The following is a 26175-nucleotide window of genomic DNA, read 5'->3' as shown; positions in this document are numbered from 1 at the left end:
CCCTCTGAGGTTTGACAGTCTGGTAGATGCTTCTCTGTCTCTGGATCTGTTTTGTTCATGAGTTTATGTTGTTCATTATATTCCACAAATGAGTGAGATCATGTGATATTTATCTTTCTCTGACTGGCTTATTTCGCTTAGTATAATGCTCTCCAGTTCCATCCATGCTGTTGCAAATGGTAAGGTTTCCTCAGTTGTTAATGCCAATCTCGTTTCTGTGACATTGACTATGAGATAGTATTAAAATGGCTGCGTTTTCTTTTACTTTAACAGAAAAGTAGCAGTTCTGAATCGTTAAGTGACAAGGGTTCTGAATTGAAGAAAAGCTTTGATGCCGTGGTATTTGATATTCTTAAGGTTACACCAGAAGAATATGCGGTAAGCCTTCCCCCTCCTTGCTCCAGTTTTTGCACATAGTTTATATGTTGGTGCTATTGAGTTAGAATTTATAGGATCGGCGGAGGTCCTGATAAAAGTAAATAAACAAAGCTGGGGGTGGGAATTAAAAGGGAGAATAGCCCAAGGATGGAGCAAGCAGAGGGATGAAATGGGGAAGGTAAGAAGAGCTGTAGATATTTTTAGAGCAGCACATAAACTTTTGTTTAGCTTGGTAAGTAATAAGTATTTTACCTTCATGGTAATTGCTTTCGTGGTCCCTACTTGTACCACCTCCCCAAGCCAACTGTACTTTATTGACAGGTTAGGGGTATTTTTACTTTTTGGAAATTAAAAAATTGAGAAATGAAAGTTGAAGGCATTACTGCAATATTATAAAAACTACCCAGAAAAAGTTTTATTTCTTAAATGACATAAATGTTTATTTATATTCTCTTTCTCCTTTAACTTATTAACAGAATATAATGATTTCCTGATATTGAACACTGCTCCATGAACCAGTAGATCTGATTTTGGTTTTGATTTTGATTTCAAGTATAACTGTGTTCAAATTTTTCAAAATTATTTTTATTTTCTAACTTTACCTCATTTGTCGCACAAGAAAATATGAATCGGTATGAAATAATTAGAAATACATTTATTTAATGGTACTAGGACTAAATTTTCATTTTTTTTAAAGACTTGGTTATTCAATATATTTTAGTATAGAATTTCACTTTTATTTAGAATATATGTCATTATCATGGAATTCCAAAGAAGAAATTGTCTTTTGTTTTACTTTTTATTTCAGGGTCAAATAACACTAATGGATGTCCCAGTATTTAAAGCCATTCAACCAGATGTGAGTACTTTTAAAGAACTTTTCTTTTAAATATACAAAATAGTCAATTATAGAATGCCAAATTAAGAAGTTTTAGAATTGTCAAAGTATGCTTCCTAAATTGTAAACGTTTAAAGCTCTTGATGTTACTTGTCTGTTTATTGGTCAGGCCTCAGAAACTCATGTGGCGTTCACAGCTATACATCACTCAGTCATAGGTAGTACTATAAGAGTCATTTTGGTCAATTTGGCTTTTTCGCTTTAGTGAAGGGGGAAAATAGACTTCAAGAGGTTGTATGATTTACCCAAGGCTTTGAAGCTTTTTAATGTGAGAATGAGAATAAGACACAGTTTCACAACTTACTCCAGTTGTCTTTTCCCTTATACCGTTATTTTATAACTTTATAATGTGACATTATGTTGGCATATTTGAGGGAAGAGAGAGAATCAAAAAAGGCACTTTTGTTTTGTATTTTTAAAGAAGGAGACTAACATTTATTATGCATCTACCCACTGTAAGTAAGCCACTTCTGCTTACATAGGGGAACTACCAGTATTACTGGAGTGAGTTGTGAAACCCAGGGCAAAGGCCAGCGAGCTACGGTGAGTTTATAGTGGGCAGATAGCAGAAGGTGAGCAGTCGAGGAAGGGCTAGATGGTATGCCACCTCGAAAACCATCACTCATAATCACCAAGATTACATGACATTTGGCAGCATAAACTGGACTTTGTCATCTGGCAGAAAAATGTTTTCTAGTTTATCGTGAAATATTTAACATAAGACATAAAGAATAGTAAGATGGACTCCTGTGTACCTACCCAACCCGTACTGTTGAAGCCGCGCTGCATTCTCCTACATTCACCTCCTCTCTTCCCTCCTCCCACCAGGGCCGCCACTATCCAGTGCAGATCTGTGTCATTCCTGTGCATTTAATATATTTTTCCTGCAAGCACATATATCCCTTAGCAATATGTGCTATTGCAGGTTTTACATTCTCTCTGTAGGTGGAATCCTATTTTTGTCGTCTTTAGGATGCTTCGAATGCTCAGTACTGCTGAGGAGCAGCCATGTTGATACCTGCACTCTGAGCACAGTAGTTACTGAGTTGTAGAGCATAAGCATCTGCGACTTGTTTTCCAAAATGTTGGGTTAGATACTGGTTATTTTGTCAAAAACCATTGCTACGGAATAATTTGACAAAATATTGCTTAAGCCATGATGTCAGCCAGTCTAATGAATTCATCTTACTTAGTAGCATAAAATGGTATCTACCTCATTATGTAGTTAGAATATTAGCTTCATTTAAAGTATGAAGGAATTCTTTTAAAAATTAAGGAATTCTTTTTGTTAAAATTTAGCAAAATACTATGAAAAGATAGTGGTTATCACTGAAACTAGTAAGTTTATCTTTGTTTTTGTCCACTATACCAAGTCTCAGTACTTATAAAAAACTTTAAAAGCTGTGTTTTTGTGTTTTGTGTGTGTACTTTATGAAACTGTAAAATCTTTAGTGAAGTTACACCAGAACTATTTAAATTAAAGCTTATTATTATGTTTATATAATCATATGTACCTTTATTGCTAGTGATGATTTATTCACATTTTCTGAAACTAAAAGTGTACTAAAGTTGAACTTTGAGGATGAGAGTCTGAACCCTGTGTGGCTTAGTGATTTTATTGGCAGGCTGGTGATTAAACCACACAGGTCTCAGTTACCTATACTAGAGACCATTTCCGTTTATTAAAATAGATCTCTCCTATTGCTAATTGAGTGCCCTACATAGGGCCCTGTAATTCCCATCAGTTTGTGGAATTCCTGTCTGTATTCCCCGGGCTTCCATGTCAAGCAGAATTTAGCTCATTTTTCCGCCTAACCTTGTTGACCTGTAGGAAGGAAGGGGCAACTACAGAAGTTCAGTCACTTTCTAGTGAAGCTGCTTATTGATCACTTCTGACGTTCCATGTACTTCAGAATTGCTCAGGGGAAAAGAAAAGTTCCAAACCTTTAATTTCACTGTAGGAACTACCTGCCTTATCTTTGAAATGTGAAAACTTATTTTTTATTATGTAGGGACTGTCTTTACTCATTGAAACTATATATAATCAAAATCATGTCTTTAAGAGCAGATCTGAATCAAACATAATGCTAATCTGGTTTCTCTCCAACCCTTTATCACGCTTGAAATTAACTCAGATTGAAGGAAGACAAAAGGACAGATTTTTGTTGTCGTTAATCCTCGCCTGAGGATATTTTTTCTATTGATTTTTTTAGAGAGAGGGGAAGGGAGAGAGAGAGACAGAGGGGGAAAGAAACATCGGATGCGAGAGAGACACATCAATTGGTTGTCTCCCGTATGCGCCCTGCAACTGAAGTTCGTGCCCTTGACCAGAGTCAAACATGCAACCCTTCAGTCTGAGGGCAGACACTCTAACCCCTGAAACCGGCTAGGGCAAAGGAACAGATTTTGATACTTGGCTTCTTGGGTTTTTTTGTTTGTTTGTTTCATGGTAGGGAAAAAATACGTTTACCAATAAAAAGAATTTAATATTAAAGGAAAGTTCACCGGTAATTTTCAAAAATACTTAATAGGAATATCATTACACAGAAAAAGTGTTTGCTTTGGTATTACTTTTTAAGGTTCTCTGTCTGAGAGATTTGTACCATCTTCCCATTTTTCATTCCAATTAGAAACCTCCAAATCATTCTTTTTCCTTCTCCCTTTATCCTGTTTTCCCTGTTCTCCAATATTGCCAATTGATTTTACCTCCTAAATAATTTTTCCCCTTCTACTTCCCTATCAAGTCTGAAGGACATTTATTAAGAGTACAATGTTTTTACAAGGCTGCAACTCATTGTCTCTAGAAATATGAGCATCCCTCCGTGTCTGGATGTTGTTAGGCCTGAGACAGCTCAGTGGGTCATCTGTTTACCAGTGGATCCCTCTCCACCTGAGCACATGGCCTGCTGATCCCATAGCTCGTGCTACAGAAATCCTAAGAATCTTCACTTGCCCACTAGCCCCAGCAGCATGGCCAACTTTGGAAGCTTCTATAGATAGCCATCTCCCTTACATGAAACCTTCTTTACCCGATTCTCTTCTCCTCCCAATAAGTAGCCATCTCTTAGTGATGGGGAGGACACTCAGTAATATTCTGTGGAAACAGGAGGGGTTTTCTTCCTGCCCACAATTCAGAACACTTTCAGGTTTCTTCCCTAGTGTGAGTTATTCAAGACTTAGTAAGGCAGAAGTTTAACTTAATGGTTCTGGACATTCATTAATTTGTAGAATAAATGTTTGGGTATTTAGCCGAAGCTCAACTGTTGTTCAGCTTTCCCCACATTTCTTATAGGTGTAGATTTCCCCAGTGTGATTTCTGTTTTGATCATGCTGGCTTGTTTTCTTGCAGAAAGCTCTTACCCCTTTAGACGGCTTCCCTCCTGTGTGAGTCCTTCCATGCTGAGGAAGCAGTGACTGTATGCTGAAGGTTTTTCCATGTTTATTGCATTCATAGGGGTGTTTTTTGGTCAGTTATGACCTCTGATGCTCTCTAAAGCTTGCGTTTCTGCTGAAGGCATTGCCATGTGAACTACAGCAGAATGAGCATTATGTCATTCATCACGGTGAGTGATGACAGGAACCTGCGTGCAGCTAGGTTTCCTCTTCAGGAGGATTTCTGTGGTGCTTTTGTAAGTCTTAAGGCAGGAGGGAAGAGTGCGTTCGTCATTACATTAGATAATGTCTGCCTCTCTGAGGTTCTCAAGTATTCCTGAAGTGTCAGGCTCTGATTGAAAGTCCTCTGACTTGTATTCCATTCAGAGAAAAAGCCCACACTTTACTTGTTCTGGACGTCAGTACAATAAGGCATGTAGATTGTCAGCAAATAGACATTAAATACAAAGGATCGATAAGCCCCTCTTGTAAAACGGGTGCACTAGAGAGTGAGGAAGAATGCTGGTTAAAATGAGGGTAAGTACATAGTAGGAAATTCTGAATCTTAAACCATTGTTTAAAGACTTTCAATTGAGATATTCCTGACAGTATGTAGAAAGAGCTTTCCCTCTGCAGACTTTCTTGTGTATGCAAAGCGACTGTCATCATATATATATATATATATATATATATATATACACACACACACATTATATTAAATATACTTTTGTTGATTTTAGAGAGGAAGGCAGAGGGAGAGATAGAAACATCAATGATGAGAGAGAATTATTGATTGGCTGACTCCTGCATACCCCACACTGGGGATCGAGCCCGCAACCTGGGTATGTGCCCTTGACCGGAATTGAACCATGACCTCGATGATCAACCACTGAGCCATGCTAGCTGGGCAGAAGTGATTTTTATTTTACATATTACATTGGAGTTATATAATTTGAGGAAGAATGCTAGTTTCAAAGCTATTCTGTTGATTAAAAATACAGGAATCATAGTGAGGACTTTATCTGTGGCTGAGACACCTTTCTAAATAGCCATGTAGGTGAATGCTAATGGATGTACTCTATCTACCCCTTTAAAGCTTCCCACTTTTGAGCCAGTGTACCTCGGCAGATGTTATCATCTTGTGAGGATCCCCGGGCCCCTGGAGTCTTTACAAATTCCATCACTTTTTCTGTTCTTCCTCCGTCTTTGTCTACATGCTGGTCTATATTGGCCTTTTCTCTTCTTCTATCTTTAGGTATCCCTACAACATCACCCTTAGAGCAGTCCTTTTAAGAGTGTTGGAACCTACAGGATGAAAGTTAGATCAAGAATTTGACTTTACAGAACAAACCTACAAGACATAAGAGAAGCTGTGGCTCCTGTGAAATTCAGTAATTCTTTCACAGGGTAGGTGGTCCTCAGTTGTGGTGTTTGCCTTCCCACATGCTTCCAAAGTAAATGCAGTTGAAAATCGGGCTTAACAATTTCATGGCTCAAAATGATACTTGAACAGATGAGTCCGTGAATACTCTTTCAATTACACTTTTAATGACCATTAAGAAATTGCTTTTCTATATGAGGGTTACTAAGAGGATTTCTCGTCGCTGCCTGATTTAAAAATTAAGTTAGATGCTATAGTTCCTTGAGCCTTTGCTAAAACAGAGGCTTTTTACATAGTATACTCGAGTTACATCAGTTCTGTTCTTAAGTCAGAAACATTCTTTGAGTCACTAATTACTTCAACTCTTTGGTGTTCGTGGGAGATGCTTTAATATACAATAACTCTTGACCAGGGTACAAGATGACACTGGTAGAATTTATTTCTTAGATTGTATTTTCATGTCACTTGGAAGAAGACCCTAGAGTCTGAGACAAAAAGAAGTAAAGACAAAGGAAAAGGCAATTTCCTTTTCTCGGGGAGAAATTTAGTGACTGTCGAGAGGTGGAGGTGGGGCAGGACAAAATACCTTGAAGGCCAGTTAACCATAAGAGCATGTCAGGGTTTCAGAGGGAAGAGGTGGGGTCCATGCACTTTCAGCTTCATAATCCATTACGTGGGTCTTTGTTGTTGTTGTTGGACTTCTTATTTTGAGGTAATTATAGATTCATAGGAAGTTGCAAAAAATAGTGCAGAGAAGTTCCATTTATCCTTCACCTAGTTTTCCCTAGAGTTACATCTTACAGACATATAGTTCAATACATGCCAGTCCAGTTCTGTGACATTTTATATGTGTATATTTGTCTAACCACCCCCTCAGTTGAGATACGGAGCAATTCTATCACAAGGATCTCTCCCTAGTGCTATGTTCCTTTCACTCCTGCGCCCACCCCCAGCATCCTTAACTCCTGGCAACCACCAGTCTGTTCTCCATCTCTATAGTTCTTGTGGTTTATTGTGTTAGATGGACTAGTAATGTAACATTGTCTCAAAGGGGAAATAGTTTCTGTAGCAGAAACTACCATCTGAAGTAATTTTTAAAAAAACCTTACTTCATATTTTCTAATTATACATTTCTTTTTTAATGGAAGTCTCCAATTGAATTTTAATCCATTTGCTCCCCAAGTAATATGACAACAGATTCATTCATTCCCCTCTACCCATCTTCCAACAAAACTTTCTTAAAGGGGCAGCCCATTTTTCCGTTAAGTTAATGATGTGGAAATGTTCTAAGAATTAAATTTTTTAAAACCTCTTAGCATTATTTCATTTGAGGAAAAATGTGAAACATAAAGCCATGTCACCAGTACTTTTGTCTAAGTTCCTTACCTACCCTATACAGTGGGGCCTTGACTTAGGAGTGTCCCGACTAATGAGTTTTTCGAGACACGAGCCACCTCTTCGCCGATTTTTTGCTTTGAGTTGCGAGCTAAAATTCGGGTTATGAGCCAGCTTCAGATACCCCACCACTAGTTGGTGCAGCGAACGTCACAGTGAACGCCGCAACATCAGCCCAGCATCACGTGTCTCACTCGTTCACGTTTTGATTTGACATACGAGTAATTTGACTTACGAGCTCTGTCATGGAACAAATTAAACTTGCAAGTCAAGGCCCCACTGTATAATAAAAGGCTAATATGCAAATAGACCGAATGGTGGAACAACCAAACAACCAGTCGCTATGACGTGTGCTGACCACCAGGGGGCATGTGTGAAACATGGCGGGCGTTGGCTGCAATGGGATGGTGGAGCAGGTGAGCTAAGGCGCCAGACCCACGCAGGGCTCCGGTTACTAAAAATTCTTTGCTCCCTCTCACTGCGGGAATAGTGCACCTAGAATAGAGCCTGGCACATAGTGATCTTTAAATTGGTGTGAACTATTTTTTTAAAATATATTTTATTGATTTTTTAGAGAGGAAGGGAGAGGGATAGAGAGTTAGAAACATCGATGAGAGAGAAACATCAATCAGCTGCCTCCTGCACACCCCCTACTGGGGATGTGCCCGCAACTAAGGTACATGCCCTTGACTGGAATCGAACCTAGGACCCTTCAGTCCAGAGGCCGCCGCTCTATCCACTGAGCCAAACCGGTCAGGGCTTAACTATTATTTTTATTGCTGCTGTTAAGGTATCTGTTCTCAGAATGAGAAGAAGTTTTAAAGCAAAAAGTCTCAGTAGATTAAATCACACAGAAAATGTCAGGTGTAATGGCTGTTTTAAAGAAATAAAATTCCAGGTCCCATAAGCACGTCAAGAAGATTGGGAAGATGTGTATTATTACATAGGTTTTCTTTGGGTGGTGGGTTTATAGGTGATTCACAATCCCCCACTCCCCATTTTCTCTCTGTTTAACAAACGTAACTACTCTTTATTTTAATTCTTTATTGTTCAAAGTATTGCATATGTCTTCTTTTTCCTCCATTGACCTCTCCCCGCCCACTCATGCCCCCAGCATAGGCCCTCACTCCCCTACTGTCTGTGTTCAGTGGTTATGCGTATATGCATGTATACAAATCCTTTGGTTGATCTCTTACCTCCCCTGCCTTCCCTCTGAGGTTTGACAGTTTGTTTGATACTTCTATGTCTCTGGATCTATTTTTGTTCATCAGTTTATGTTGTTCATTTCACAAATGAGTGAGATCATGTGATACTTATCTTTCTCTGACTGGCTTATTTTGCTAAGCAAAATAAGCCAGTCAGGTCCATCCATGCTCTCCAGGTCCATCCATGCTGTTGCAAATGGTAAGCGTTCTTTCTTTTTTACAGCAGCGTAGTATTACATTGTGTAGATGTACCATAATTACTCTTATATTTGGGGAAACTAAAGTAATAATATATATAAGGGGAATTAAATATACTCAGTTTTGATACAACTGTTGTGTAGTGCTAATATAAATAATTCAGTATTTCAGGATGGCAATTAGATCTCAAAGCCTTGAAAAAGTTCATACTCTTTGACCTAGTGATTTTACTCGCAGTACTATATTCTTAGGAGATGATCACAAATGTCAGAAAGATAGAAGGATATTCATTATTTATAGCATAGCCTTTTAGCAAGAAAATGGAATTTGCCTTATGTGTAAAGCTCTATAATTAAGTTTGAACTCCATGCCAAATGGCTGCATTGACTGGATTAGTAAATTTAACAGCAATTTGGTAGAGATACTTTGATCATAGCATTAGTATAAATTTGGAAATTGTATTACTTGGTTAAAAACAAATTTGGTATTTATGGATTTAATTCAGGAATTTTGTCTGAAAATATGGCATTTTTATATAGTTGTAAAAGACTGATTTTTAGGAGGAACAAAAACGTTTTCTAGCAGATGGATGTTTTCTAATGCAATTATCATGTAATGTTATTTTTATGTTAATGTACTATCTATCACTAAATATTTTTGGCTGTACTAGAATATAATATGAAATGAGCATATATCTAGGCTGAGTACCAAGCAGTTTTTTTATTGTAGAGTTGCTTCTGTCATTTTATTTTTTCCTTCTGTAATTTCAAATCTGATAGTTATAATTTAATTTTAGGTTTTAAAAATGTTAGTAATTTATATCTTCAGAGCATTTACTGCTTATCAGTGGTGTTGAAGCAACAGTCATCTCTTCCCTCAGCATTCTCATCTCAGTTGCTCCAGTCGGAAACTTGGAAATCTTAGTACTTCTGGATACCTCATCCTTGGCTTACACTGTGTGAATCCAGTTGTTGACCAAGTCCTGTCTGCCTCCAAATAACTTGAATATACCGCTTTTTTCAATATCCACTGACCCATCCTAGTTGAGGGAACTACGTTTTTCTTGGGAGTATTGTAGTATCTTATTTCCTCAAACTTTCCCTGACTCAGTCCATTCCTTTGTGTTAGTTTCTATTTCATTTTAAATCTTATTGAATATATGTATGCATCAGTTTAAGAAATTAAATATTTCCATAAGACAGTGGTTCTCAACCTTCCTAATGCTGCGACCCTTTAATACAGTTCCTCATGTTGTGGTGACCCCCAACCATAAAATTACTTTCGTTGCTACTTTATAACTATAATTTTGCTACTGTTATGAATCTTAATGTAAATATCTGATATGCAGGATGTATTTAGGAAACCCCTGTGAAAGGGTCATTCGACCCCCAAAGGGGTCTCGACCCACAGGTTGAGAACCGCTGCCATAGAGAACATAATATAGCAATACCCAAGTCCAGTTGCTCCCACCCTTCAGCCTCCACTCTCAAGCCCCACACCAAGTCTCTTAGCTCTTCCTCCTTGGAGGAGTTTATGTCCAGTTTTCAAAATCTAAATGTCTGTTATTTGTGATTTTTTAAATTTTGGATATGATTTATTGACTCTCTACTATAGAAGAAGATTTCACTCTCATATATTCTCTTCCCCTCACATTTACACAATTCACTTCCTCTTTTTCCCATATAGTTGTGTCACAATTTTGACATGAATCAGTAAACCATGGCTTAGTTGTAAAGAACAAGTTATTCTTGGCTCAGTTATTCTTTACAGTTGAGCCATGATTTCTTAAATTCTGTTTTCCTTAAGCTAATAACTTGTATTAGGTTTCTCTGTACTTTCACTAATTTTTCTGCCAGAAGTGAATGTATTGAGTGTGTCCACTCAATGTGTTTAAACACTTCAGATATCTTTCATCTTTCAGAGACTCAAGCCTCTTAGAATCGCTGTCCTCTCGGTATTTACTGTCTGGACTGTTGTTCTTAAGGTGTGCTCAAAGCTTTGTTCCAGGACCTCCCTTTACTGTTAACCTGAGAATTTCAAATATTTTCTTTCTCTGTTCGCTTCTGCTTTTCTGGATCCCATCTCTTTTGTTTCTTAATTTGCTAGTTTGTTTTGATGGAACACATTCTACTAGTTCTCTGAGAATAGGTGCATAGAAGGAAAATTCTGAGACTTGTGAATGTCTGAGAATGTCTGTAGTATACTTTCATACTTAATGTATATTTTTGTTGGATTTAGAATTCTAGGAATTCTCTTTAATATATTTTATTGATATTTTGCAGAGAGGAGGGGAGAGGGCTGGAGAGTTAGAAACAGATGAGAGAGAAACATCGACCAGCTGCCTCCTGCACACTCCCTGCTAGGGATGTGCCTGCAACCAAGGTACATGCCCTTGACCGGAATCGAACCTAGGACCTTTCAGTCTGCAGGCCGAGGCTCTACCCACTGAGCCAAACCAGTTAGGGCAGAATTCTAGGAATTTGATGGCATTGTCTCAGTGGTCTTTTAGTATCCAGTGTTGCTATTGAGATATCTGAGTCCTGTTTTTCTGTGTGTGATATATTTTTTTGTTTTTTAATTTGACAGATTTTATGATCTTTGTGTCTAGTACGTTGTAATTTTTTTGGTGCTAGGCCTTCATTAGAGTCTTTTTTTCTTAATTCATTGTAATAGGTCCTAGACACGTCTTTTCTTGTCCTTCAAGATCTAGGGCATTTTCATGAATTATTTTGTGTATGTGTAAGTTACCTTTTCCCATTTTCTCTGTTCTCTCTTAAAATTATTTTTCTTACTCAGATGTTGACTCCTATGGACTCTTCTAATTAACATAACGTTTTTTTCCTACTTTTAGCTTACTGTTTAAAAGATTTTATCACTTTATCTCACAATTCTTCTGTATATATATGTTTTAAATTTTATTTTTCATTTCCAAAAGCTCTATTTTTTCTCTGGTTATTTCTTTTTTAATCCTCCTGGTTTTTCTAATGGGAGCAATGTTTAGTCTTAGCTATCTGAGAATATTAATTACATGGTTTTGTCTTTTTCTTTTCTCAGTTTTCTTTTGTTCCCTGCCCTAACTCAGTTTCCTGAGTTCTTTTATTTCTTCCTATAGATTCTGGGGTTTTTTCTGGTGGTCTTTGGTGTTCTAGCATGGCTCTTATTTTGAATCTTGGACCCCTTCAGCAGACAAACCTGTAGAACTAAACACTTTTTTATTTATATTCATTCATTCATTCATGTTTATCCTAACCCAAGGATATGTTTATTGATTTTTAGAAAGAGAGGAAAGGAAAGATAGAGAACCATTGCTTGGTTGCTTCCCCAACGTGCCCCGACCAGGGACTGAACCCCAAACCTAGGAATGTTCCCAGACCAGGAATCAAACCCGAGACCTTTTGGTGTATGGGACAATGCTCCCACCAACCAAGACACCCAGCCAGGGTTGAACACTATTTTTAAATGAAAGGAAATAAATTTTGTTAAAATCCACTTATCAAAATATTTTTAAACTGTTACATAGCAATGTACCTGTTTTTTAATAATCTATTAAATAAGATCTAGAGGTGAGAGATCATAAAATTGATGATGAGTACATTTTTGAAGTATCTTGTAAGGCAATATGAAAATACATTATTTTTATTAGTGACAGAGTCACAATAATTCTTCTGTAACCTGTAATCACAATAATTGCTAATTCTTCCATTTCATTTATAATGAAAAGGAATGTCATTACAGTTAGAGGTTAGTACAAAATACAAATTTAATTTTTTTTTACATACAAGTTCTTGAGCCCTTTGAATTCTATTAGCAGACCCTGTGGGGGATCAAGAATCCCTTAATCAGAGGTTTCTTAAACTGCCTGGTCCTTGGTTGTCAGCTCAGAGTGAGGTGCTGGAGAGGGAGAGACAGAGAGAAACATCATGTGAGAGAGACACATCCACTGGAAGCTCTGGCTGAATGGGGCTTGACAACGGGTAGGCTTTACTTTGGGCTGCGCGATGCTCGGCTTCCATGATCTGTGGATCTTTCCTCTCGGGATTCAAGCCTCTTCAGAGGAGGATCCATCAACCTGCCTGGAGAGCAGAACTCAGGTCATCTGTGTTCGCCCTCGGGTATCTGCTAATAACATTTGCTTCTGTGATTTAACTGAACGGCTATAATGTTTGTTACATCTCTTCTTACTGAATAAGTCAGTTCTGGGAAGGGAAGCAACTGTCTTTAATGTTTTGAAAGCCTTAATATGACAGGAAAACCTGGCTATTTCTTGAGTTTATGTTTAATTTCCAACTTAATTTTCCAGGAGCTTTCAAGTTGTGGATGGAATAAAAAAGAAAAATATAGTTCTGCACCAAATGCAGTTGCCTTCACAAGAAGATTTAATCATGTGAGTTGATTATAAAATTTTGATGTTTAGTTTCTGAAATATAATTCCTCAGTATGTAATTTTTCATGAAGACATAGTTTAACTTTACATCTGTTCTGGAATATTTTCAGCCCCTATCTCTTCAAATGTTGTCTCTCTGCATAATCTCTTCTTTTTTTCTTCTGTAATTTCTATTGGAAATTTGTAAGAACTTGACATTTTTTCCTACTTGTCTTAACCTTTCATATGTTGCATCCTACCCCTTGTGCTCATTCTGTGTGATTTTCTCAGATCTATAATTTAGTTCACTAATTCTCTTCAGAAGTGTCCTATCTGTTTTAAATCTGTATGGTTTTACCCTAGTGTCATTTTTTCTTATTTTTTAAGTCCTTAAATCTTTTTCAAAATTTTATTTTTTGTATTATTTTATTGTTGTTGTTGTTAATCCTCACCCAAGGATATTTTCCATCGATTTCTAGAGGGAGTGAAAGGGAGAGGGAGAGACAGAGAGAAATATCGATGTGAGAGAGACACATTGATTGGTTGCCTTATGCATGCACCCAACCGGGGCCTCCTGCAACCACAGTACCTGCCCTTGGTTCTATCCACTGAGCCATACCAGCTAGGGCAATGTTTATAATTTCTGTGTTATTATCCAAAGTCCTTGGGGGTAATAAATCTCTGTTATTTCTGCTGATCCTTACTCACAATGGTTTGTCCTTTTAGGCATTTTGTAATTTTGGGTTGAGAGCTCAGTCTGTTGAAGCTTTATCTGTGGGGATTTTGCCACCACCTAGATCAGTGATGGTGAACCTTTTGAGCTCGTCGTGTCAGCATTTTGAAAAACCCTAACTTAACTCTGGTGCCGTGTCACATATAGAAATTTTTTGATATTTGCAACCACATAAAACAAAGACTTACATTTTTGATATTTATTTTATATATTTAAATGCCATTTAACAAAGAAAAATCAACCAAAAAAATAAGTTCGCGTGTCACCTCTGACACGCGTGTCATAGATTCACCATCACTGACCTAGATTGAGGGTATATCCCTTCTGATGAGATGCTTTTGTTTGCTAGTTCCAAGGGCTATCACAGAATTAGGACTAACCATGACTATTCTTTATATTAAGTGTTTTGTTTAGAGAACATCTGCTTCTCTGTAGTGAACATTTAAACTCAAAATCCAACTAAAAAGGGCAGGTGCAAATTCTCATAAAAGACTTATTTTTCTCCTCCCTCTACCAGTGGGTAAGTTGTTTTATAATTGTACTATATATTGTCAGAGCATATAGACATTGTACAGTGCACTCACTCTCCTTTAACCCTCTTGGTTCTATTAGTAAGTGTATATTTAAAACAACCATCCTTACGTTGATGTTTCTTTAGTCATTTTGGTTGTCTGAAGCTCGTCCTCAAGTAGATTACTCAAGAAAGGCTCTTTGGAACAATAATTCCTGAACTCTTAACATGTTGGCAGGTTTGCCTGTCTTCTGTATAAAATTTGATATTGTACTCAGTTTTTTTTCCTCTCAGTGTTGCTATTGAAAAGTATGATGACAATTAAATTTCCTTCTTCTAAAAAATCACTTTCTCTTTTTGTTTCAATGCCCAAAATATTTTTTTCTTTTAAGTACAGTAATATTATTAAACTATTTCTTGGTATTGGTTGTCTGGGTCAGGATTCTTAGGGGGGTTGACTTTAGCTGGGGCTGCCGACTGGGGAGCACCCACACTTAGTCTTTCCCGCCTGGTGGTCTGAGTGAAGCTAGACCTCTTCCATGGTGGCCCAGGGGCCAGGAGAGACTGTTCCAGCATGACCTTGTCCAGGAGGTCAGCAGCCATTTCTTTAACCCTCTATTCATCGAGGCATTCAGGAGCCTGTCCAGATCCAGTGAGAGGTGACAACTTTAGATGAGAGGAATGACAAAGAATTTGTGGTCATGTTTTCTTTTTTAGGACATACATTTTATTTATTTTGTTGTTGTTTTTTCCATTTTTAAAAATCATCATATTTGTCTTAATATTTATCTCACATTAAAATTGATTAAGTCAATGATTATGCAGTTTAGATTGCATTCTCAGTTGATAATTGCTAAGGTTATTGTTAAAATATCTAAAATATAACCTTTTATATATTTTAGAACTAAACTTAGATTTAGGGATAGTTATTGCCATTAGTAGGGCAAATATAGTGACAGATATAAAGATGGCTTTGTAAAATATATACATTTTTCTTTTACATCTACACTTGTAAAATATATATATTTTGACAGTTTACTGATGAAAATAGCAAGTAAAATCTGAAATACTTCTCACTAAAAATAGGTGAAGAAACATGAGGAAGTGGCATCATCTTTTGCACCAAGATTTCTAACTACATCCTGTTTTTAGATTTATATAAATTGGAGCCAAACGATAGTGCTTTGATTTTTATTTTCATTGTACATGAGTTAAAATGTTACATGCGTGTTACATTGTATCATATAATCATACTATTTTTACCTGCATAGAACATTTAGTAATATTAAATCTAATGCCCCTTCTGATGAATGATTTTAAATGTTCTTTTAAAAGAAATCATGACCGGGTTTCACCGAACTAGAAAGCACTGCATAACTTTTAAAATACAATCTTAACTTTACAATGCCTTGTATGTATTTTTTATGGTATTTTCATTTTATTCAGACCAAGAAAACTGTACTTGGGATTTTCCACACTTACAATTCTGCTCATTATAAATAAATGACAAGTGGAGTTACATAGCCATGGAAAACGTGCTCTACCTAGCATATTTCCCAGTGTCTGGTCTTAGAGGTTACCCAATTCTGCCAAAGTATTTCAAAATACAGCAAAAAACACTTGTATTTGTATAGTGTTCATGTTTCATCACTCTGGCTTCATTGCACTCTCTCAGCTCTTTTCCTTCAAAATTTATATTAGCTTCTACCAATTAAAAATAGTAGCGGTGTTTTCATGTGTGTGCACACATATACATACATGTGCATCTTATTCTGTCTATATATGTGGTGTGTATGCAACATTTGAAGATTAGTTATGTCCTGGTGGTGAGTGAAGGGACAGAGGAAGCTCTAGGTGGGTCTTCATGTAGCTCTTGTCATTACTGTGATCCTAGTGAGTAACGAATCTTGCCATTCACCTATTTTTAATTTTTATTTGCAGGTAAGCTTTTGGGTTGTTAGAGAGATTCTTCATGCTCAAACATTAAAAATTAGAGCAGAAGTTTTGAGCCACTATATTAAAACTGCGAAGGTAAGAAAAACTTGTGTTTCTGTTTTTTAGTTCAACCACTCAGCAGTGTTTGTGAATGTTTGCCTGTGATACTTTATTTACTATTTACTGATGCTGGAAAGTAAGATATATTGATTCATATAAGCCCGTTTTTTAAGCTGGATGCTTGTTTTCTCCGCTTTTTCCTTTATTTCTCTATTTTTTATATCTTTCATACCTTTTTTTCCCTCTCTTAGAATAGCTGAATGACATTATTTATTTAACTGAATAAGTAGACAGGTCAGATTATGGTGAAGTCTGTATTTAAATATTGGACTATTCTGCAGGTAATTAAGAAAGCCTTATAGAATTAAATAGGAGAATGTATAGCAATTAACTGCTTTTGAAATAGATCATTCTGCCACGCATATGGGGAATGATAAGACTTTATTTTTAAAAGAATAGTATAAATGAGGATGTTAACCAAATATGTTAATTACGTAGTTATTGGGGGCATAGGTAATAAATGCAGCAAGAGAAATGGAACATGGATTTAAAGGACAGGCAGAATTTAGAGAGGAGGATGGAATGAACATTCCACAAGAAGATTCCAAGATTTTATTAAAACTTGTAACAACTCCCTGTCCTGGCCAAATGGTTCAGTTGGCTCGAGTGTCATTCCATACACTAAAAGATAGCAGGTTCTATTCCTGGTCAGGGCACTTGCCCAGGTTACAGGTTCAATCCCAGGTCTGTGCATAAGTGGGAGGCAACTGATCATTGTTTCTCTCTCTCTCTTTCTCCCCCCTCCCTTCCTCTCTAAAAAAAAAAAAAAAAGAATATAAAACTTGTAACAACTCCAAATTTATCTTAGGTTCACTAAAAAATGGTGTACTTGTAGCCACATCGTTCTTCTTATAATAATTATGTAACTTAGCTCGCCTGTGAATGAAGGAAGATAGAATAAAATAAGTATACCATTTTAGTAGTTTTAAGTTTTGTAATAACTGTAAAATTACAATTATTGTAAGTCATACCTCTTGCTTATTTTCCTTGAGCTCATGGAACAATTGTATTCTAACATTTTGTGGCACTAGATGGCAGAACTAGCCTTCTAAAATTTGATATTCTGTGGAAATGTCATATAAAATTTCAAAACATTCTTTGTGGTATGATAGGTAAATATTGGGTTTTCGCTTATAGAAATTCATGACTTTTCTCCATAGATTATGAATTTGCATTATTGTTTTCTCATAATTTTGTTAGTTTTTTATGTGCTTGTATATTCTACTCAAAATCATCAAATTTTGCCCATCAGACCTGCCGTAATCCTGCTCGTCAGATGGCATTCAGCTCCAATTTCGGCTCTTCGACTCTGAGTCACGTTTGACAGAGCTGGTTTTGATCCCAAGCCTTACATTCATAACTCTTTGTTCCATCGGCGTCCCTTAATCCTGTTCTGACTCGCTGCCTTCTCCATTGAGTTTGTTACAGAGCTGGCAGGTCTTCTCTTCTTTCAGTAGATTGTATCAGTTTGGGTTCTGGAGACAGTAAAATATGTATAAATGTGTAATGTATAAATTGACTTAAAGAATTGACTCCTGGGTTTGGGGTTGGGGTTGGGGTTGGGGTTGGGGTCGGGGCTGGCAAGTGTGACATCTGTAGGGCGGCGGACAGCCTTGAATCTGAGGCAGAAGTTGAGGCTGCAGCCTGGAGGCAGAATTTCTTCTCTAGGAAACCTCAGTTTTTACTCTTCAGGTGTTTCAACTGATATGATGCTGCCTACCTGATTATCGAGTATAATCTTTTAATTTAAATGATCTGATTGTAGATGGTACATCTACAAAGTATTTTCATAGCAACACCTAGATCACTGTTTGATTAAATAACCGGATACTATAGCCTAGCCAAGTTGGTACATAAAACTAATTATCCATAAACACAAGAGTATTTATAAAATTCATTTAAGGTATCAAAACAATGATAGAGTGAATTGCCTTGTGCCCACTGCCCACTTTAAATTCCCATCTCTTCATATGCAGTCCCCTAACCTCCCACTACAAAAGGAACCACTCCCATAAATTTTGTTTGCTCCTCTTTTATACTTTTTACTATATGTGTGCGTGTATCCCTGAATAATATATTGTTGTATATGATTTTGAATTTTGTTTAAAATGAATTATTTCATGATACTTTATTCTTTCACAACTTGGTATGTGTTTTTTTTACTCAGTAGTGTTACTGGATGGTTTTGGGTATATCTCTGTTGTATTCTGTTGTTTGCGTATACCACAAATTGTTCAGTATGTTTTAGCTTGGGTAGTTTTTAGATTATTGCTGTTATAAACACTGCTGCTATAAAGCATTCTTGTGTGGGTCTCTTGGGGCTTATGTGAAGGTGAAACCCTAGAAATGCATAGAGAAAAGTCTACCTTCAAAGAAATGACAGACCAGTAACCTTTCATTGAATCTGATGAGAATGAACATTTTTTATATTTTGACCACTTAGGGTTGTTGTTTTTTTCCCCTGAAATGTCTATTTAAGATCTTTGAATAATATTCTATTATGGTGTTGGTCTTTTCTTTTTTTTAAATATATTTTATTGAGTTTTTTACAGAGAGGAAGGGAGAGAGAGAGAGAGTTAGAAACATCGATGAGAGAGAAACATCGATCAGCTGCCTCCTGCACACCTCCTACTGGGGATGTGCCCGCAACCCAGGTACATGCCCTTGACCGGAATCGAACCTGGGACCCTTGAGTCCGCAGGCCGACGCTCTATCCACTGAGCCAAACCGGTTTCGGCGGTCTTTTCTTTTTATAGGAGTGTTTTTTAATATGTAACTAATTTCTAGTTTTCTATTATATACTTTGCATACATCTTCCTATTTGTGGCTTGTCTTATCATTACTCTTTTCACGTTACCTTTTGACATAGATGTTCTTACCTAAGTAATAAAATGTATTCTTCTTTACTTAATTTTATTGTCTTCTTTAAGGATATTTCATTTAAGAAAGCTCTGAGAATTTTTTTTTAAAAAATGGGTTTTTAATTAGCCTTTAAAAGTTTCATAGCTTGAGTACTTCCTCTATGTGGAGTATATTTAATATATAATATGAATGAATTATACATTCCAGTTCATAATTTTCCATGAATAATCATTCCAGCAGCATTCTTAAAAATCCTTCTTTCTTAAAGCTTGCTTTATTTTATTTTGTCCGACAGCATCTTTTTATCACACTTGTTCTTGAAAAAATGCTATTTCAGACTTACAGGTTGTTTGATTGTTTTTTAATGTATTTACTCTGTTTAGGATTCCTTGAGTTCCTGGCCTTAGGAATGACTGTCTTTTAGTAATTTGGGAAAATAATCTGCCATTACATCACAAATATTGTTTCTACCCCATTATTTTTTTTAGTATCTCCTAAAAAGTGAGATAAATGTTCGCCTTTTTACGCCGAAACCGGTTTGGCTCAGTGGATAGAGCGTCGGCCTGCGGACTGGGAAGTCCCAGGTTCGATTCCGGTCAGGGGCATGTACCTTGGTTGCGGGCACATCCCCAGTGGGGAGTGTGCAGAAGGCGGCTGGTCGGTGTTTCTCTCTCATCGATGTTTCTAACTACCTCTCTCCTGTCCTCTCAGTAAAAACTCAATAAAATATATTTTTTATTAAAAAAAAATGTTGGCCTTTTTGCTGTACCTTTCATGTCCCTTAACTTACTTTAAGAATTTTTAAAACTCATTGGCTTTTATGTTGCATTCTGGATAGGGCCTTCACATTTAATCTTCATTTTATTTGAGAACAACATACCTGATGTTGTTCTACATATGTGAGTTCCTATTTTCTTGTGTTTTTTCATTTTCCTTTTTTTTACTTGTGTTTATATTTCTTGAAACCTTATGGGAATTCTTTGAGGCCTGAGTTAAGGTGGCATACTAGGTTGAGTTCTCTAGAGAAACAGAACCCTTCTCTTCTCTTTGTTCTAATGTTCAGAACAGGCTTTTTGTCTTAGAGTCGCTTGATAGGGCGTAGAACCATTTTAAATGACTGATTTTTATATAGGGCTCTTGGGATGTCAGCATCTCATAGTATGAAGAAGTCTGGGAATAATCACAAAGTGTCGAGTAGATGTCTTGGCAAACTGATGGAACCTATTGTTAGGTACAAGTTGTCTGCAAGGAGACTATAAAAGCAAGGTCTGGTCCTGGGTAGCATGAACAAGGAACCCTGGATCTGGGGATTCAGGCAGGAGGAAGCAGGAAAGTGAAGAGGACTATCGAAAGCAGGTTTGAGCTCTAACCCTGAATAATGGTGGTATCGAGTAGGAAACCAAATCAGGATCCTTTTCTTGAAACTCGAATCTTAGGACAGAGGCTTAGTAATATTTTAGTGTAAGGAAGGAGACTGCTTGCTGGATACCAGGGTGCATGATCATACCAGGTGAACTTGATATCAGCCATATCTTTGTTTTTGTTATTATATTACCCAAGTAGAAGTAGATTGGTTCCCAGAGCTTGGGGGCAGTGCCAGGTTAGAATACAGAATTTCTATTGAGGGCCAAAAGCAACTTAGGGGTAAAATTAGGGTGTTCTAAAGGTAGATTTTAGCAATGTGGGTGCTAAGTATGGACACTACCAATGCCTAGATTTTACTTGTTCATCTAAAGATTTTTTTTGTATTAATGCTCTTTATTTGTCGCCTCTTCTCTTTTTCTTAAATCTTCAGAAACTGTATGAGCTGAATAACCTCCATGCACTCATGGCAGTGGTTTCTGGCTTACAGAGCGCCCCGATTTTTAGATTGACGAAAACATGGGCGGTGAGTAATCCTCCTTAAGTTAATGAAAGGTTAGACTTCCTATTTGAAGTAAAGATGTATTAGTTTCTTTTTTAGTGCTTAGTGAGGTTAATATTATGATAATAGATAAGGATTTTTAAATTACTTTTGTCCTCTGTTCTTTGAAACCTACATTTTTATGTCTCAAGTGTTTCAAGAGGCTAATCTGATAATTTTGGGATAAATTACAACTTGGTGCTTGTCTTTATAAAAGACTGTACCCTTTTATGTAATGATGTTTACTTTGAATTTATATTAGTTCACACAAACACTCCACCCATGCTTTTGTTCCGACCCTCCGGTCCAGTTTAAGAACCGATTGTGGCCCTCGAGTCAAAAAGTTTGCCCACCCCTGATCTAGACAATACTGCCTTTCATGTTTACTGATGGGAAGTGTAAATACATTTAATCATGTAAAAACTATGCTTTTGGAAAGTTTTAAGGAAAATCTAAATTTTAAGTTTCAAAAAATATACTTAGTTTCCATTAATTTTTAGTCAACTTTGAGGGTTTTCCTTAGGAATAATGGAAAGCCTGAGAGTTAGCATGCTGTTATGCAGTGTTGCTGCACATTCTGATATGTTAATCATATTTGGTTTTATTACCTTGATAAGGTCAGGATGTGAATTTTTACATCTGCAAATTTGTATATTTCGTCTTTGAGTGACATGATACTGACCTCAAACTTTCTAGGTATTTTTTGTTTAGATTTATGTAAGTAAAACTTTACATTTAATTAAGTGTGTTCATATTTAATACTGTTCTTCAATGTTAAAGGGGTTAGCCTAGTGTCACTTTCACTTTTCATAGTGTCTGCAGACAGATGTTTCTCGTGAAAACCAGGGTAGATTTCTATATTGGAAAAACATTAGTATGGAAGAATTTACACTCCTCTTTATATTTTAGAAACACCTGGGTGAAGGGTTTTCCTACTTTAAAATTTATTTTTCAATAATGATGTCCTTATTCTCTTCTTAATTTGAATTTCATGGAGGAATGGAAATGATTATAAATATGCAGTTATGAATCCATCTTTGAAGTTTTGGGGGAAAGAATTATACTCTGATTTATATTGTGGTTTAGAAATGAGCTACATTTTCCTCAAGTTAATTTTCATTTTCCTTGAAGATATTTTTTTGTCTCCTTCAAGTATTTGCATGGAAAAGATTTTTTCAAATTCAATAACAGCTCCATTATTAATCTAAATAAAATTTTTGGTGTTTATATTAAATTTTAAAATATTCCATACTGTGCCAGGCACTGTGTAATTTGCTTGCCATAAAACAGTAAGTGATATAGACAGCCCCATTCTTATATAGCTAACAGTCTTCTGGGAAAAGATAAACTGTAAATAAATAAATGACGTATCATAAGTAGTGATGAACGCTCTGAAGAAAAATAAAGCAGAGTAACTGGGACAGAAGGGGAAGGAAGTATTTCATATAATATGTTGTAAGAGAGTCTCTGATAAGTGAGAGTTGGGGAGAGCCCTGAAGGAATTGAGAGAGCCATTCATGTGGATATCTGGGAGAAAAGAATTCCGAGCAGAGGTAGTAGCCAGTACAAAGGCCCCAGTAATGTTCAAAGAATAGCAGGGTGGTCATTGTTGACAGTGGAGTAAGCTAGGGAGTGGTTGATGTGGGAGATGAGTCCAGAGATGTGGCATCGAGTTAGATATTGGAGATGCTCTTTGCTGATATTCAGGGCAGTGTAGATATTATTTGGGCGACTGACCTTGCTTTTCTTTTATTCTCCTTGATTATCTTTATGTTTTTCAAAGGGCACACACAACAAATCTACCCTTAAGCCTCTTAAAACAGTTTCAGTTGATATTCAACTGTGTGGATACAGCCAGTGGTCAAAGGGATAAAAGAAAAAATGTCAAAAATCCAAAAATGTAAACCAGTTTACAAGTATTGTGGCCATAGTTAAATTTGTCAAGAAAAACTTGTCAACAAAAATTGCTTAACCATTTAAAATAGCAAAGATGGGAAATAATGTATTATAATTTACTAACTTAATGATTTTATGTACATGTCTTTTTTTGTCACTTATGTATTACCAAAATATAATTAAAGAATGTATAACTTTGAAATTAAATTTAAATTTACAGTAAATACAGCACAACTTCAAGTCTTTGCTAAAATAAAATGGGATTTGGAAATAACTTAGGCTTTTCTGTTTGTTTTTTAGTTACTAAGTCGAAAAGACAAAACTACCTTTGAAAAATTAGAATATGTAATGAGTAAAGAAGATAACTACAAAAGACTCAGAGACTATATAAGTAGCTTAAAGATGACACCCTGCATTCCCTATTTAGGTGAGTTGACATCACCGTGTGTTCATTATGCCTGGTTGTTGCTCTGCTTAATCGGTATTTATATAAAATTCAAGATAGTTTAAAAGTGTTTGTAACCTTTAAAGAAATTACTTGGGATTATTAGGCTGAAGAGATTGACTAAAGGAATGTGTTATTACCTGGAATGTATTTTTATATTAAATTAGCCTTTGCCCTAAAGATTTTTCATAGGCTATCATTTTCTGTTAAAAATAGACCCGTATGGTAAAAGAAAATATTTTAGCTATTTTGTAATGCTTTTAAAGAATAAATCAGTAGTTTGCAATGAACTTTAATGCTGTAACAATATTTAGCATTAACTAAAGAAATTGACCAAGAGATTTATTGAATTTACTTTTAATATCATAAGTTCATGTTTTATTCAGTTGGCAGATATTTTAAGGTGTATTTTGAAAAGTAGTCTCAGTAATGTTGGTGTTACTGTTTTTCTGGATGAAATGAATTGTTTGGCTGGGGGAATTTAGCTTTAGTGCTAAGACAAAATAAATCTGTATTTGATATATCACTTGACTAAAGATTTACCTCTTTACTGTATATTTTACAGTATTTATAAATTCCAAGAATTATTTAAACAATAGCATTATAAGATTATTTTCAACAAAATATGAATGTTTTTTAGATGTTTAAATAAAAAGTTTCAAACTGTCCTTTAAAAAAATGTGTGTGTAAATTTAAATATAAAAAATGCTCTATAGAATATATGTCTAGCAAAATATAAGTTGGTTTGATCCTATATAGAGAGTAATGAAATGGTAAACATTTCTTTCTTGCTAATATCCCTTTTTCTCCCATCTCCACTCTGTCTTTTATGTAACTACTCATACCGATTTTTTGATAGCTGTTTTTGAAAGTAAATCGAAAAGCCTGTTATGTGTTCAGGAGGTGCTGCAGTGTCATCTTTGATGCCTTTACATACTGTGACATGGAAGACAAAATAGAGCCAGAGGCAGTGATACTCATTCAGCCGCTGATACTGATTGCATGAGATACCTGTAGTAACTCTAAGTCAGCATGTCCAGAGTAAATTCATCATCTTTCCCCTTCCTCCAAACCGGATCCCCATCTTATCTCCTAGCCTCATGTACCAGTGATCATGGTGTGGCATTGTTTACATTGCTCCCCCACACTAGAAACCTGGGGGTGTACTGAATTTCTCCTCTTCATCTGCTTCTCATATTCTCTGTTGAAATGAGATGCCTCTTTCTGAGGGTTATCCAAAATTTGAAATCAAAAGGGGGGAAATGGCAAAGTACTTAGAGGATATACATTTTAATATCTATATAACTTTATATATTGGAAGTCTTCATATATTATTCATCCTTTTATTAGTTTGTGAAGCATCTGAGGCTGTGATGTAATTGCACAACATTTGGCATAAATATTTTGGTAGACTTGTGAAAGGAAAATGAAACATTTGTCAGATAAATTTTTGTGACTCAGTTTAGCTTGTTTCCAGCATGAAAATCTTTTTAATATAGTGTTGATTTTGTTTTATAAAGCAGACCTTGAAATTAAATATATTTTATCTATCAGAACACACATGCTTTTCTTAAGGAAATGTGAAGCATTTGCAACTTATACAGCCGTGACTACCTGGTTTATTTACATCATAGACAGCTGGTTCCTTTTTCCATTCCTGATCTTCAGTTCCAGAGTGTTCTGAAGAATGAAGATTTAACAATAGTTTATATCTTAGTAATATTTACTTTGTTCATATTTTGTTCTAATTTAAAATGAATTAGGGTCATGATTTTTTAATTTAACTTGTCTTGATTTTAGAATCCTTTACCCCTCATAAGAAACAATTGCCAAAAATGTCAACATTTACAAGATGCTATATGGTCGATAGGACAGAATTTACTCTGAAGACATTTGAAAGATAACATTTATTATGGAAATTGGTAGTTTCTGTTTAACTGTCCCTCTTCAAGCATACTGAATTTGCATAGTGCTGCCCTTTATTCCTTATGTCTGCAAAGGTTCATTTGCAAAGCTGTATCAACCAGAGGAATCTGTAGTGCCTAGAGCAGGGGTGGGCAAACTTTCTGACTCGAGGGCCACAATGGGTTCTTAAATTGGACCGGAGGGCCGGAACAAAAGCATGGATGGAGTGTTTGTGTGAACTAATATAAATTCAAAGTAAACATCATTACATAAAAGGGTACGGTCTTTTTTTTTTTTTAGTTTTATTCATTTAAAATGGGCCGGATCCTGCCCCGCGGGCCGCAGTTTGCCCACGGCTGGCCTAGAGAGAAGGTAAAAGACTCATGGCATGTTTCTTAACATGAGAGATGTGATCCAAACGGATGGTGTTTGCCCCTAAAAATCATGATCAAAACCGACCATAAAACTTAAAAAAGAAGGTGGAGTTTTATATGCTGACAAACTCTTTACTTTGATACTGCCAGATTTATCCATAATTCAATGTGGATTCAATTCTACAAAGTAGAAAATGTTTTTTTGGCTTTCATCATCCCTTGAAAAGTTGTCTCTTCTGTTGGTTCTCATTCAAAGTAAAAATTAGCCTGGACAGACAATACAGTAAATAATTCTTAGAGC

The 26175-nt window shown here is 36.1% G+C and overlaps 1 protein-coding gene across 1 annotated transcript in view; it reads left to right on the top strand.

Moving 5' to 3' along the window:
* The window catches only part of RALGPS2 (Ral GEF with PH domain and SH3 binding motif 2), a 78023-nt gene that overhangs the window by 4463 nt on the left and 47385 nt on the right, over window positions 1-26175 (top strand). The window contains exons 2-7 of the mRNA XM_006754533.2: window positions 274-378; window positions 1187-1237; window positions 13128-13211; window positions 16376-16465; window positions 21147-21239; window positions 23451-23577. Coding sequence (XP_006754596.1) covers window positions 274-378; window positions 1187-1237; window positions 13128-13211; window positions 16376-16465; window positions 21147-21239; window positions 23451-23577 — 550 coding nt within the window. The remainder of the gene's footprint in view (window positions 1-273; window positions 379-1186; window positions 1238-13127; window positions 13212-16375; window positions 16466-21146; window positions 21240-23450; window positions 23578-26175) is intronic.

Source organism: Myotis davidii, unplaced genomic scaffold (assembly GCF_000327345.1).
Source record: "Myotis davidii unplaced genomic scaffold, ASM32734v1 scaffold591, whole genome shotgun sequence".
Taxonomy (NCBI): domain Eukaryota; kingdom Metazoa; phylum Chordata; class Mammalia; order Chiroptera; family Vespertilionidae; genus Myotis; species Myotis davidii.
The sequence above is the reverse complement of the archived record's forward strand: the minus strand, read 5'-3'. Positions and strand labels throughout refer to the sequence as shown.